This window comes from Lathamus discolor, chromosome 5, assembly GCF_037157495.1.
Source record: "Lathamus discolor isolate bLatDis1 chromosome 5, bLatDis1.hap1, whole genome shotgun sequence".
Taxonomy (NCBI): Eukaryota; Metazoa; Chordata; class Aves; order Psittaciformes; family Psittacidae; genus Lathamus; species Lathamus discolor.
In genome coordinates, this window is record NC_088888.1 from 80,545,331 (window position 1) to 80,562,298 (window position 16,968).

General features: G+C 35.0%; 1 protein-coding gene across 1 annotated transcript in view; it reads right to left on the bottom strand.

Moving 5' to 3' along the window:
- Positions 1–16,968, bottom strand: part of LOC136015959 (regulating synaptic membrane exocytosis protein 1-like) — a 231,854-nt gene that overhangs the window by 23,590 nt on the left and 191,296 nt on the right. The window contains exons 15-18 of the mRNA XM_065682610.1: positions 11,335–11,491; positions 9,232–9,357; positions 5,423–5,485; positions 875–964 (exon numbers count right to left, since the gene is read on the bottom strand). Coding sequence (XP_065538682.1) covers positions 875–964; positions 5,423–5,485; positions 9,232–9,357; positions 11,335–11,491 — 436 coding nt within the window. The remainder of the gene's footprint in view (positions 1–874; positions 965–5,422; positions 5,486–9,231; positions 9,358–11,334; positions 11,492–16,968) is intronic.

Consider the following 16,968-nt stretch of genomic DNA (forward strand, 5'->3'; position numbering starts at 1 on the left):
CTTTGCTGTTGTAGTTAAATATGCATTTCATAGATGATATTGTAATTCCACCATATTCCCACTCAATGGAAGCTTATAATTGCCTTTAGTGAAGCTAAAAATTTCACTCTAAAATGGTGTAGTTCTAAGCCAAAAACTCATCAGGTGGTGATGATGTGGAACAATCCAAATACACCAAATACACCAGGAGTATTTGGTGTATTTGAACCAACATACTGTGATATTAAAAATTCAGAGAGCAAACATAAAATGCCTGCATGATGTATGTAACACAACAACACTTCATTCAAATTGCAAACCTATCTTCTTACGACTTAGGTGAGCCTTAACATAATGTCACGGAGCGAAAAAAACTTAATGCAGTGAAATGCCTTGTAACTGCAAAAGCAGATGCAGCAGATTAGATTGAGAAAGCAATGTGGTTTGGCTGTTTTGTAGAGAATACATGACTATGCATACAGTTCTGGTTTGAAAAATGAGAATTTTGTCATAAGTTATGAATTATGTCACCGCCTTATTAGCATTCCATGGAACAGGCAAGAAACAAACATAATACTTTTTAGCAAACGATGATGATCAACAACCAAGTGGTACTTTGGCAAAATACTTAACACTGCAATGCTATTATCAGCATACTGAGGACTTTTGTAAACAGTGACATCAGCTTGAACTAAAACAAGGAAAGAAGCCAGAAGCATTTATAAACTCCAACACACAGCTTACATGACATACATGAATACAGGAGCAAAAATGCCCACAAATACCAAAACAGACATGAATGTACAAGAATGTGGAGTACTTATATGAAGGAAAACAAAACTGATAAAAATCACCAGCACAGATGACAATAAATTCATAAGTTTTTATTTTATACCTTTCTCGTTCTGGTGAATGCAAACTAGTATCTGGTCTCAAGCAGTTGGTACTAGCACTCCTAGCCCTGTCAAGGGAGGGCTGTAGTTCACTAGTGCCAGTGCATTGCATCCAATGGTAGAAGAGAAAGAAAAAGAAAACAAAGAAAGGAATACAATGTTAGATATTAACTCATAAAATAATGCTACCTTTACAGAAAATGTAGAATCATAATGATTTAATTAAGGAAAACATAAAAGAGCTGACTGGATGACGGTGCCAAGTTTTGTTTAGAAAATAAAAGCAAACAAAAGACTGCTAGAAATCTTTTGCCAAGAATGTTGAAATGTTTAAAACTGAATGAGACAGAACAACATCCACTTGTAAGAAAGTGGAATGAGAATTATCAAACAATAAATTTAAATCCTTATTAACAGCAGTAAACATTAAGCCAACACAAAAGGATGTGATACACTATATATTATGTGAAATTGCTTTTCAGTGAAGCTCATTTATTCTGCAAATTCATATTAGATACCAAACAGGAGGGGGCATCAATCCTCAGTTTCTTAGTTTCTTACCTAACCAGCAGATCATCTCCAAATTTCAGTATTCGTGAATTAAGGCAATCACGAAGGAGTGAAATATCCTGTCTAATCACGGATTTGGTCTTAGCACATGCAGGAAGAGTTGAGCTTTGTAAATTAAAGTTATTTGAACAAAATGAAAATAAATTTGACATGTAAATAAATTCTTATACATAAACAAAATAATGTAACAAAAACATGCAACATATAATTTTAACAGTGAAGACAACTCTACCTAATACAACGGGGTTTGGATTGGGTTTTATTTATAATGTAGGAGTTAATTTAAACAGTTACATGAGGTTATTAGAATTATATCCCTTACCCAGCTATAGAGATGTATGAAATATTCCTATTTTTCTGTTTAACAAGGCAAAACTTTATTTTTTTTTTTTTTTATTTTTCTTTTTAAGGGACTAACCACTGAAAGGGGACTCTAAACACTTCTTACCTGTATAGGTTCCAATGAGTACCATTTTCTAGTAAAGGCATCTTGGGTGGCAATGTTTTATAGTGCCTAGCATAACTTCTTGAATGCGGTAGAAAAGAAAAGGAAACAGAACAACACAAAAACATGCCAGAAATAAAAAGACAAGTAATGGTAATCCAAGACTGACCAGAACATAAAATAAATGCATAATGTTCTACTACATTTAATGTATGAGTAGGTTTCAAACATATGTTTTTCTTGACTGTTGTGACAGCTATCCAGGGGGCAAATTTTTGTATTTACTCTTTTGTTAATGTAGCCCATGAAGTCATGACAATACCAGTACAACTCGGATCTCTTCCTTGTAATGAAAGTAACCTAAATTCCATTTCTAGAGATTTTTAATTAAAATATACAAGCTGTTGTAAAGGACTAGGTTGATAATAAACTTACTCTATGTTTTTCTTACTAAGACCTTAAGAGATTTTAACCTCTTCAGTGGCTAAGCATTAAAATCTTGCTAAAACAGTGATATATATATAGTATCACAAACTTAATTATAGTTGTATTAATATCTGGCATTTTTGAATGTGGAAATATTTTGGAAATGGTATATAAGCTCCAAAATCTAGCAGTAATTAAATGCTATTAATAATATGCTAATTAAAAATCGTAGGAGATCTATTACATGAGCCAGCACAGCAGCACTCTTGAGATGTTACATGACAACTGTCTAGTATCATCACCTACAGTACATGGGATTTTAGAACAGGAAATGTTTGCCTTATTGAGCTCTGACCAAGGAACACGGGAGAAATTCAAACGCAGGCAGCGGCAGCTGGATGGGAATCATGGCCATTTAATACTGAAAGGTTAAAATACCCAAGTCCTGACAATTCTCCACATACCCTACCAGGACACAGCTGTGGTGCTATTAGCAGAAAGGCCAGCAGCCATAAAGATTTCAAAGCTTCAAGAACAGGCTGTCCTAATACGACATTCCAATTCCTGTTAGGCTTGTACCTAGGCATCACAGATACACAGTACAAACCCAGATGTGTCATAGACAGATGAAACAACTCTTTGCCTGGAGTTGTTTGCAACCCTGCTGCTTGCAAAACCCCTGACAGATTTAACAGAGGAGCTTTGACTCTTGTTGTACAGGTTTAGCAGCCATTGCTGCCATCTCTAGAAGAGGTCACTGTCATGTTGCAAAGTTGGAATAAAGGAATGGCTGTCCATAAGGTCAATCTTGGCATACTAGCAGGTATTACCAATCAAAGTGGGTTTGACCTAAGACATGGAATGCTACAACTCATGGTTTATGTCATACGTACACGTTCTTCCACCATTTCTACTATTAGTCAATAATTGCATACAAATGGTCAGGATGTACAGCTAGGACTAATACTATGCTAAACTGCTGGATTAAACTAACCATGTATCTTAACTTTGCAACTTGCACTATCTATCTCATACTAATACGGCTTTCATATACCATGAAACCCTTAAAATTTCCTTCCCATTTTAAACTGCAGCTGTCTCAATAGTTAAAACATCATTTAGTAATCTGTCTAGGAACAAGGTTAAAGCCTTATAATGTTTCTAATGTGAAAAATTTTAAGCCTCTACAAATGAGAAAAGAAAGAAGCTGACAAACAATGAAGAGATCATTTTTTGTTAAAAGGGTTTATGTGACTATTCAGTCAAGGATGGATACTGGCAATTCTCCATGTATTATTCAAACTTGTATCAGTTTGCATAAGCCTGAGAGCTAAATTTAAATATCTAATTATTGTCTACTATTGCCCTTATATTCACCTTCAGTACATTATTAAAGGTACCATGCTCTTTTATAGTATATAATTTCCGTTAAAGGGGTTAATTTGTTACTTTTCTTGATCATAAACAAATAACAGCGATAAGTAGAGTAAGGAAAAAGGCAAGAAAAAGCTGTACTCTGTCAATTCTGTTTATCTCTTACTTAAGTCTATTGCTGCCCATGCACAAATTTTAACTGGTTAACGAGCCAGGCTGGTTAGAAGACTTCTAAAACTACTGGAAATCTATAGTGGCTGGCCAAAATGCATCAAAAGTTCATAAAACAGCACTTACTGTGTTATGTGAATAGAATTTAAGAATTTATATTGAAGAATTCTAATTAAAATTATAATCTTTAAGAGGAAAGAAAAAAGCAAACAGCTGGGGGCAGGGAGAGGGGTGAAGCTATAGAAGATGCAGCAGAATGAGTAAGGCAGGAGGAGGCAGGAAAAGACAGGAGAAGAAAAGGAAGGAGGCAGGAAAAATTGCTATTTTATGACAATAACTAGACATAAAATAACAGGGTGTGAAATTATTAACTTTTAAAACCTATAATATTGGGGAAAAAGTATAAGAATGAAACCCTTTCTACTGATAATAAAAACTTAAATTTTAATTTAACAGCTTCACTGACGTGCAGATTTTTTGGGAAGTTTTTGTAATTACTATTTTACCTGTAGACTACTGTGCATTATAACAGAACTCTATCACACTGCCTTTGATGCTTTTTCAAATGCAATTAAGAGAATTAAATCAACCCAAGGCATATTTGAAAAAACTCCTCTGCAGGGGAAATGCTATGCCAATTAAATGAGTATGTACATTAAACAACATGGTTTTAAAAGCCTGATAGTTTTAAACACACAGCACTGACACAAAGCTCTTAGCAACACCCAGGTCCTGAACGAAAAAATGGTTAACTACTTGGCTGAAGCAGTTCAATGCTTGACTACTTCAACTACAGCCTACATTTTTACTGATTCTGAATAGAAGATTTTCTACACAATCTGACATGCATTTTTAACAAGGTTGACAGACATGGTGAAAAAAAAAGAGATGGGGGTGGAGGCAGATTTGTTAGATAAAGATATTTCAGTCCTGTTTAGTTTCACAGGAGTTGAGACAGGGAGCTCAAAACTCTTCACCAAGAGATTACTGACAACTGAACATGAGTCCAAACTACAAAGTTTACGGATGGATCTAATTTATATCACAATTTGTAGAAGCAGACCCAAGTAATACAAGACCCCTCAAATCTGGAGCTCCCATTAAGCCCCCATTAATTAGCGCATTTTCCTCTACAAGTGACAGAAATCAGCATGAGATTAGCTGCAACAACAAGTAAAGATTGTTGGCTTGTGTATGGTTGTAATATAAACATAAAAATGCAAATAAGAGCAAACATAAAAACAACTAAAAAGAAGTGTTTGAAATAATAACAACGCTGTCATGCAAGGCGAGATCAGGACTTCTGTGACTAGACAGAAAATCTACCACAAAATACAACTCCAAAATCAGAATTTCTTCAACTGCTTTAATCCTTTCTACTGAAGTTCACAAACATGTATACACATCTCAATCTGAATTAAAACAGAAAAGAACAACTGACACCGGGATCACAATGTACTAGAAGTTCTTTACTTACTGAGACTAAATACCACCATAGAAAAAAAGTTGGCACACACAGACAACTAACCAGATGTGTTCATGATTACCAGATTCCTGTATTTACCTGATGGTATGTAGGCACTCTGCACTTCTTCCTCGTTTTGCTCTGGGCAGCATAAGAAGCTCACTGCACAGACAGGATGGGTGGTGAGTGAAACAGATATAATTATGAAGCATTAGATGATATGGGTTATGCCAATGATGCGCAAATGAAAACATAAAAAAGAAACAAGAAGCTTCCAACCAGATAGATAGTCTGATAATGTTCAAACCCAGGTGCACTTCTCAAAGAGTATGAATGAAAAATGCCTGTGATACTACGTTTTCAATAAATTCCTTTTAGCATGGCCCCTAATTTTGTCGGATTTCTCCTTCTAAAATTCAGAAATACTTTTTCAGAGCTCTTCATGACAAAAGTAGTCCATAAAAGAACGACATTTCTCTAATAACCTCCTTTCTTATCAACTAATTAATGAAGAAATACTTTATTAAAAAAGAATTAGGCTGCTTTTTGGGTTTTAGGCAGTTTGGGTTTTTGTGTGTGTGCTTATTTTTATTCCTCAGCCACAACAACACACATGAAAAAGCAGGAAGGGTTCGCTACTAACTTACTGAAGATTGGTTTATGGGAAGACAACCAGTAACCCTTTTGGGAAAAGCAAAAATATACGTTCATTGGAAAAACTACATTTGGCCAAAGACAAGTTCTGACTCGTAGCTCTTGACAGTATTTTGTAATGCAAACCTAAAGAAACAAAAAAGATGCTTATCAGCTGTCACAGTTTTTGTTTCTTATTGTTTCCAACTGAGAAAATCAGCCATCTATTCTATTTTTCATTTACTGTAACCAACACATACTACAGTCAGGAAGATGGTAAAACTAATACATATTTATGCCTATGGCAAATATGACTATGATATGAAATATCCCTTGAATGAATCCTCTAGTTTTACACACTTTAACACATTCAGGAAGACCAAGCTCCAAACCTCCTAATCATCATAAAGAAGAAATCAAAGCTAAACTTCATGGAAACATGCTATTTTAAAAGAAGCAGGGAATCATATGAAGTACTATGGTGACAAAGAGAGAAAAGATTACAAAATATATAAAGCAGCAGTTGTTCAAGGTGTTTTGTGCTTCATGTAATTGTAAAATGACACATTTAATTGATGCAGTATAAGTAATATTTCTCTAAAATTCAAAGCTGGGCAGCTTGAAATAATGGCTTGTGAGTCCCATGCGAGATTTAACTGCATCTGGAGCCACTAGCCTGATTTTGATGCAACAAAATGTATTAAGTTGAACTTTCTTCTTTTTTCTTTTTTTTTTTTTCCCTAAGAAAATTCCCATTCATAAGCTCAGAGGACTGACAGAATTTATATTAATATTCAGGTTTCCAAATTACAAATAAACACGCATTTTAGGAAAAAAGTTACCGTTTTCTTAAGAATTGTGAAGTAGATGAGAAGTCCACACTAAATCATAGGCTACTTTGTTAATATTTACTCGACCTCTGCTAAGCCAAAGAATATCTATTATAATTGGCCCATGGCAAACGTAATATAGAATTCATTCAGAAAACGGATATAAAATAGCAAATCCACCATGAAATCTTAAAGGCAAAACCAAAGCAAAATAATCCATCACAGCAGATAAACAACAATATAAGATGATATTCACAATTTTCTAGCAATTTAAGTCTGGTCTGGAGACATTAATACTAAAGCTATTATTCTAAAACAAGTGTTTTCTAGTGCGAGTGTTTTAGTAGTCATATTAATAGGTTTTATTTCAAAATAAAAGAAACTAAAAAAACGAAAAAGGCTATGTCTTTGAAAATTGGATAATGATCCTACATTCAGAGTGAAGTATACTGCTTTCCTAGATTTTCTAATAAAGAGCTGTTCATAACAGAATTATATATATACATACATACATGTGTATATATACATACATAAATACACATGAAAAAGGTGAAGTGGACGAATTAGTTTCACTGGAAATTTATCATACTACATACTTTAGTGGGAGACTATAATAACTATTCTTACAAGGATCTACTCAGAATATCCAATATTAATTTGGGACCAGTAGCAGATCGTTGAGCAAATAATCGAAAGTAATCAGTAACTATAATTTCTGCCACGTAATTGTTGGGTAATTATCTTTCTAGCCAAGTTTATGTTAGGTATCTACATTCATGAATTTGTTTAGATGAAGGGCTCAGTAAATGAACAACACGTAATACTTATACTACTACTGACAGTAACACACAATACTGAATCATTTCTTTTTAAATCTTTGGGTGTGATAGAGAATCTTCCCCAACAAAAGCTGGTTTGATCTTCCCCATGTTGCTGCACTTATGTAGTGAAAGACAGTGAAGCCTGTGAGAGTTAAACGACTGAAGAAATCTGGGGAAAGGTGAAAACAGGGAAAAAGAGACCACTGCAGACAAGATTATTACTCAAGGAGAGAAAATACATGCACTCACCCATAAACCCTGCAAATAATGTCTGATCTTTAAACTTGTGAAAAGTGTTTTCTGAATGCTGAAAAGAACTGAAGACTGTTTGACTCCTCTAAACAAACCCAGCAGCACATTACTACTGCGGCTCTGGTCTGATGGCTCATCTCCAAGAAAGATTCAATACAAGCCCCGCACTCCAAGCATAACCTCTGCACATATAATGATTTATCCCATGGTTTGAGGCTTCATGGGAAGAAAATTTTCCATACAGTTAACTGCATATATTTATTTCTACTGACAAAAGCTACTTTTAAATGTCTCTTCTTCTTCAGATCTGCTGAATAAGAAATCTATTCAATAAATACCTTCAGGAATCCGTTGAATATATCACTACTAACAATAGATAACATGAAAGATTTGCAACAAGTGGAAATTACTTCAATTAGCCTGACTATAAATCTGACTACTACATTTAAAAAGCATTCCAATTCTCCTCGGAGAGGAAATTCAGTGTAACAACACAGTTTAGACAATTCAGTACATACTTCTTGCCTATAAAGTTGAATGTAAAAATGTTCCAAATGGCTCGTTAGTTCCTACATGTATGTTATCATATTAAAAAAAGCAAAACAGGCAAGATCATTTTTAAGTAAACAAACACCCTGCAGACACTGATAATCTATGTGACTGTCATCATTATGTTTCCCAAATACTGAACTAAAATACCTTTTCAAACTTCTTTCAGCTATAGACTAAACAGAAATTCTCATTCTCTTCCATGTTTTTTTAATAAATTCCTATATATCTGAAAACAATGCCTACTAGGAGAGACCAAGTGTTCTCTGAAGAGTGTACACATTCCAGGGACATATGTGCATGTGTCATGCACCTAAGATTGGAGGTTTTCACTATCCTTGCTACACTTGGGTATTGTACCAAGTTCAGCAGAATGTTACATAAGAAGCTGTAAGACTGCATATATACATACCCAAAATGTATAAGCACAGGAATGTAAATCATAGCATATGTAACTCCCAACCAGTAGGAACGTATGTCTAGTAATTTACTGGCTAATGAAACAGATAAATTCTGAGTTACAGAAATAGCAGAGCATACATGTAGATTTATAGTTTTCTAGCAAAAATCTCTGTGCTTCATTCATGAAACAAATATCAGAATACTCTAGGACAAAACCCCAAGAACCGCTAGTCTAGACAGTTGCTATTACTGTCACTGCAGTGCAGAGTTTTACCTAAAAAGACCACTAGATGTGTCAGTTATTATGAGTTATCTCCCTTCCCCACTACTATCAGTCATGTTTCTACCGAACACTTGAAAATTAGGGAAAAGCAACAAACACACTTTTAAACTTTTATCGAGGTTCAGGCTGACAATGTACCTTTCTTGATCAGACAAATACTGACTATCCATGTCTCTGGATCTGTAATCAGCTGGAGCTCTGGAGGCATCATGGTGTCTAGTTGGAGAACGTGATCTTCTCATTTGATGAATTTCATCTAAACTCCTAGAAGGTAAAAACATGTATGAAAATCTTGTTTTTTGTTGGTTTTTTTTTTTCATAAATAACACTGCTCAGTGCATTATAGTACAAGTTGGTTGAAGGAAGTTTTTAAAAACTAAATTGTTAATACATGCCTTCTAAAAAAACACTGCACCCTAAAATTAAGAAAAACCCACCTCCAAGCATAGTAAAGCAGCAATTTATACCATATTTAGAAGTATGTGCCTGTTTCTGTGTACACTGACAGATGTAGTAATGGCACTTTCAAAGCCTGTAGTTAAAGAAAAACTGAAATAACAAACAAATGGATAATATCACACATGAAATTAAGTTTTACATATTTGCAAATTTTAAAATTTACAGATTTTGAAAGGGCTGGTTTTGGGTTGGCAACCTTTTACAGGTATCTCCAAGCATTCTTTAAGAAATTCTGGGAGAGGATATGGGAACGTGCAGTAGATTTTACCAAACTGTTATACAAAAGGGGTTTTGCATAAATGCAGGTAAGCGCTGGCCTCCATAATAGTAATGTAAAGGTCTATTCACATGGAAAAGAACAAGAAAAGAAACTACTGCTTGAAGGGCAGATTCTTCCTTTGGTTTGATAACTGCCATTGGAACAAGAAGCATTACTTTTCAAAGCATAAAATTAAAGGATGGGTGGAATTGACTATAAAATATTTCATTTGTGCATCATGCTTGTAGATAGAAAGATACAAAAAGAAAATAAACAACTGTTTGCAAAAGCAGAATAAGGAGCTCTCATTCTCTCTACTATTAAAAAAACATCAGTGCTACAGTCTGTTTTATGTACAGCCATACTTTTCTATTTCTTAAGGATGCATTCTGAGAAATACAACAGCATGTGATTTGATGGTAGTGAAATAGCTTCATCCACAAAAACTGAGGTAGAAGAGGGGGATGCATGCAGGGACTTTAGAAGCACACAAAATTTCAGTTCAAAAGAGCAGTATATATGGTATGGAGGATGGAAAAGAAAAAAAGATCATCAGGATTTCCAGCTGGGAGGAGAAGCTGGTTTTCCACAATACACCATCATTTTGAAACATCACAGATGTCTGGTATAAAATGATCAGTGATGGAACTCCAAAAATAAAAACCACCAGACACAGAAACGATGGATAAGGACAGGACTGTAGCACAGAAGTTTGCATATATAACTCAACTAGAAGGATAGATTTTCAAATTATTTTTAAATGACCACAGCTAGTGGGCAGTAATGTTGCTAGTGTAACACTTCAAGCTCTTGAGTAATTCAAGAATAAAGCTTCCTAGAAACTGGAGAAAGGAAAACTGGTAAAAACTGACTTATTTTTAGGGTTCTGTGAGAGACTGCAAGGGAAGTCCTATTGCCCTGCACAATAAAAAAAGCAAAATCAATTATGTCAAGTTTTCTGCTTAAACAGCCTGTATGAACTTTCAAAGAAAGCATAAAGCATCCAAACAAAAAGCTCAAAAAGGATCCTCTTAATAATAGGTTGTCTAGCAAAGGCAGCAAATGCAGAAAATGACGATTTATCAATCACTATCTGATTCTGTATTTAACTTCTTCTATTAATGAGTATCATATTATAAATACAACTGGTAATTTCATCTTGCTGTTACTTCAAAATCAGTTCAGCTCACACTTACTATAAAATTTGTACGTGTCACAATTTATTAGCCTACAAATATACTTCAGCAGCTTCATGAAAGACTCAGCCACTGACTGAAAAAGCATTTCCAAACCTACATATTAGTTATGGTACACAGATGATGAATCACAGAGAAAATATCTGATTCATCCCATGAGTGCTCTCAAGTGATTAATAAAAGCATACCTCAAGTTAAAATACTATGCTACTGAGTTAGGAAAAAGTTTCAAAATTCTGAAAAATTGCTGAGCAAAGAGAAAAGTTAACAAAGACAGGTTATACAAACTTGAAACCACCCAATGTTTCATTAACTTGTGATGCCTACCTCTGTAATGGCACATTTGGTAAACGTGAACGGGTCCTGCCCTGATCGTCGCCACGGTGAGGAGATACAGATCGTGAACGATGATGTGTTGTTCTTTGCTGTTCTGGCACAGTTAGTGTTGTAGATTTGCTTTCTCTAGTACTAGATCTATAACCAACTGGCAAGAGGGCAACAAAAGGAAATTAGAAAATAAAAGTCTGTGTTTGAAAAGAAGTCAGATGGTTAGTCCTTCCAGAAACACACATCTAAATGCTTACACATCCTTTAAGTTGTTATTTATCTGTTTTACACCCTGATGTATCATGCAGCTAGAATAAGCTATTAGTATTACCTTTAAATGTCTACATGTACAGAGAAACTGAGATGATTTTCATTATGTACTGGAAGATGTGAGGGAGAGGACTGAAATACTTTTCTGACTTGGTGAAGAGTAGAGCAACTTGTATTTCAAAACTGTCATAGAAAATATTTGAAAGGAGTCCAAGCAATGTAGGTTTACCTCATCTAACAAATGGAGAAGGCATGCTTGCGTTCGACATCACAGACTCACCCACAACTGCTCATATATAAAGTATCCTTCTGACTCTTAATTAAATACAAAGATGTTCTCCTACTGAACCTGGCCAAAGCCACCTACTTAAAATAATTATGAGCATTTAGAGTATATTGCACAGAATACTGGGTGTTGCACACTCTACAGATAATTTTTTCAAAATACTATGAATGAGCTCCAAAATTTCTCATAGTTTATCTTTACATAGGATTAAAATAAAAAAGCAGCAGAATATTAGTACATTTTGAAGTGTTGCTATTAACATGCCTTTTTCCATGTAGCACACTGTTACACACTTTGAATCCCATCCTAAAGCAGCAAATTAAGCTCAGTAAAATGAACAGCTTTCAAAAGGTGCCTGTTATCTTTCCAAAAGAGCATAAGGAGGTTTGCTCAGACTTTAGTTGCTCACTTCTACACATTCAAATTAGATTACAAGAATCCCTTGGGAGAAAATCCCATAACGACATAAATGGTCATCCTTTACATCATCCTTTAATGACTTCAAAAATTGTTTTTTAGATTCTAATATAGTAATTTTGCTGCTTCTCTGAATTGGTCTAACATTAAATTCCTGCAATGCATTAACTTGCTCATCTAAAATGCCAGCCTGTATCAGAAATCTTCTTTCCATCAGGAAAAGACTATGATTTAGTCAGTTGTTATTTGGATAAATTAAATAAATTGCACTTTTAAATAACCTTGTTATAGTTTCAAGTTTCGATTTTTCGTATTTTGTATAATTCTTGTAAGGAGGTCTTATCTGAACTTGCACCAAATTGTTATGGCCCACTTCAAAATGTGGCCCATATAGAGAGTCTATATTAGGCTTGGTCATGTATTCAATGACAATAACCTGTTTAGCTGCAAGTGTGAACCCTGATCACAAATATCAAGGAAGTATTAATGCTTTTTTCCCAAATTATACATCAGTTTACTAATGTATTCTAATGGACATGTGACTTATCTGAATGCATTGCCATTATCAAACCTGGAGAAAACACTTTGTTAGAACAGTGATAAGTAATCCTAAAATAAGAATATCTTCCAGTATAGAACAGATTCATCTTAGTAATGCAACAATGTGAAGAGGGATCTACTAGATGAAGCATTTTATCAGAGAAGGAATTTAAGAATGTTTTTCTTGATTATACAGTTTATAATATCACAGCCTCCAGAACTGCGTCTACCTTTTATACAGCACTGAACAAACTAGCCAAGTTATCCAAAGGCAATGGAAGAGCACCTTGATGTTGTAGTACCCTACAGTAACTTTCAGCCTTACAACAGCTTTCCAGCAACTTCAGTAAATAAAAAAGAAAGAAAAAGGCTTCTGTAAGTTCTTGTCTTAAATATTTACCACTACAGATATGATAGCAAGGCAGATAAGAAGGAGACAACGTTGACAAAAAGATGATTACACTTCTAGTAAGAACATATCATGTAGCTCAGAAACAAACATCAGGGACAATAATGTTGAGTGCATGTGCAGTCTGTTCTCAAACAACATTGAATTAGACGTGCCAAATAAAAATAATGAATGTAATTTCATATTTAAAATTGACATTATTCAAGTTTGGGAAGGGTAGGGGTTATTGTTTGAAAACTATAGAGAACACGGAGAAAGAACTTTGGAGGGAGCTCACTTGTAGCTACAAAAGAGCTCATTAGTAACTAAAAAAAAACCGCAAATGCTTGCCACTTAAAGAGCATTTTTAATAGCAAAGCTGTACAGAGTACTGACTGCAAAATAGGGCTGTAAAAGTTGAAAGCATGCATGAAATTATTTACTGAGGTTTATCAACCTTTTATTCAAAAAAGGGAGTTCCGCATGTACACCTTCTCATGTATGAAGGGTCTTGCACAAAATGCCTTTTTTTTTATAAGGGAATTAAAAAGACTACACGTGACAAAAGCTGAATGCATCCATTTTCCCAGGACGACTAAATCTACCTTGTATGTGCTAAAAGGTATTTCATTTTCCAAACAAGCTTGTTTTAGATAAAATCCTGTCATCTGTATCAGAAGGAACACTAGCTTGCATTTATTTAACACTAAAGTAAAAGAAATCTAAAATTCCTTTCCAAGTTTTAGGCAACTGTAATGAAATACATACAATTAAAATACACATATATTAAAAAAATCAGTTTAAAATAAATTTCCAGAGTATCTATCTCTATTCTGCCTAAAAAATACACCTAGCATTACTCTGCAAACTTAAAATCACACAACGCTTACAGAAGAGAGTAACAGCAATTCACATTTATACTAAGTATCAGCTTAAGTATTGTCAAGTTGGTCAAATAACATCCATACTTCCATAGTGACCACGACAGTGAGAGCAACCATAACATTTCCTCATATCTTCAAATACAAAGGCTCTATGCTCTCCAGAGCGAGCAGAGAATTTTTTTGCATGGACCAGCATGATAGCAGCAACCAAGCTTATGGTCATTTATGCAGAAGTTTCTCAGATGCTCATGGGAAACTGTCAGGTGTAACATGAAATGGAAGCTGGATGGATGATGAAAATGGCTGACACTAGAACTTTTTATTATTTTAAGGCAATACATACAACAAAAAGGCATTGTGTTGATGTCACACTGCTGCTACAGAAGGGACATTAAGTACAGTGCAACCATTTATACAGATTACATATGATAGAATAATAAATTGTTATGAAGAGTTACCCATAGCATAAGCAATGCAGCTCATTAAAAATACACTATAGGATACTGCCAATTGTATACCAGATTTTTTTTTTTTTATTAAGAAAGTTATTGAAGTTTTGGTTAAAAAGATAGGCCTCAGAACGTGTTTGGTTTTTATTAAATCCTTTACTGATCCTCTACTGACCCTTCCTATATACTTGGCATTGTTGAGGCCGCATCTGGAGCACTGGGTTCTCCAGTACAGTACATAGAGTTAACGGTGCAAGTCCAGCTCAGGATCACAAAGATAATTAAGAGACTGGAGCATCTCTCATATGAGAAGAGGCTAAGAAATTTATAATAATATTTTCTTCATGTAAGCAGATGTGAGCATACCACAAAAAAGAAGTCAAAAATATATTCTGTTAAATCTGAGCTTCAAATTACAGTTTCAGCTGTTGATATAAATTTCTTTTATGAAAAGTTCTATAAGCTGATTTTTTAAAAATTATGTTTACATCACCTAAAGATACTAATAATAAATGAAGACAGGACAATTAAATGAAAGATAAGACACATTTGTAATACAACAAGGGAAAAATACTTCTCTTTAAGTATTCTTGAAGTTATCAAAGTACCATTATTTTTGAAGTAGCAGTCTTCCATTGAGAAGCAGTGATTCTTTGCAGCTGCCAAAACCTCTAGGGACAGAGTTTTCTCTGTTATTACTAAATGCCAATACTGCATTTGCCTTAGCAATTGGTAAAACTTTTGAAATTATAGTTTTAAGGATTTAATGCTAGTTAAATTAGACAAAATATTTTCATCATTCCTTTTTTAGCTCATGATGGTGATCAAGTGAACTGTGCTTCCACATTAAGAAGTTAAGTGCCTACTTTTTGGAAAAAGAGCAATAATATTTGTGAAAATCTTGAGATATTAAGAAGGCAAAGTAACTTACCTTCTGAATATTTCAAGAAAAAAAGAATAAATCAACAACTGTAAATATATACCTTTAATAAAGACAGAGCTTATTCATCATACATAACCACCACAGTGGGTAGCAACGGCAAGTAAGTGGTTAAGTGCAGGAACAGGGGCTTTAAACGGAAACAAAGAGTCACATGTTGTAAACGCATGGGATTCTTACTTCTGCTAAGAAGTAATTATCTTAACCCTAGACTAATCTAGTTGAAGCCAAAAGAGGCTATGCCAAAATGGTCTGCTTTGTCATCCTTCATTGTGGGTAAATATGGATATTCATAATTCCCTCCCACACATACCATGCAGGTGAATGTATGGGAAATCTGGACCAAGAGCTGCAGTGCACTCTGGTGAGGTCCATGTACTGGGGGGGCAGGAGAAGAGAAGAGGTAAACACCCTGCAACACAACAAGGAACTTCCATGCAACTTAGTTTTAAGAGAGACTGCTGGATGGAGAAGATCCTGCAATATTCTTTCAGTGGAAATGAAGGTAGCGGTCCAAAATCTTGGAAGATTTTGCAATGTGATAAGTAAGGAAGGTTGGACAGGAGGGTAGAAATACATATCTGAACTTGGTGTCGAGGGACATTTGTTAATCTGTGCCTAAGATTCTTGAGCAATGCAGTAGACAGTGGGACTGGCAATCTTTTCCAGCTCTGACTGCAAAATGCATTTTCATATGCTGTCTAGACTGTCACACATTTGTGGCTGACTGAAATTTTCTTTGCCCCTCTGTGCCTCAAGTTTAACTCCCATTAAAGAATTCAGGTTGCATATGCTAACAAAACCCCCACACTTCTTTGTATACCCACTTCACATAGGAATCACGAACAGAGCACTCCAGTTACGACTGCCAAACAAATGTATCCATTAAGCTCAAAATAGACAAATTTGTGCTTGGTCAGGTCAGCTGCCAGATTGTTTCTGATCAGGCAGACTTCAGGAGAAGTGTCCTCACCATCACTTTGAGTTTACAGTTCAGTTTAGAGACTCTCAGCTCATATAAATCCTATTGATACAGATTAAACATTGCTATTTTTTACAGTGATCTCTGAAATTCAGAGTACGGACTCATGTGTTCTTCAAAGCCACATCTGAGCATGCACAGTCCCGAGAAATTTCCATAAGAATCAGTTCCTTAAGTGCTGACCCAGTGAATAGAGTCCAGTGCCTTCATCTGAACAATTTTGAAAGTTTTCTGTCCGATGGAAAATGATTTCAAATGGCAAATGGATGCCCTGAAGAACTGGCAGCTGAAAAAAAGCCCTGATTCTTAATACAGCCTACTGGAACCTTAAGCGTAAGTAAATCTTTAAAATTTACACAGGGGACGTTTAGATTGGATATAAGGAGGAAATTCTTTCCTGTTAGGGTGGTGAGACACTGGAATCAGTTGCCCAGGGAGGTTGTGAGTGCTCCATCCCTGACAGTGTTCAAGGCCAGGT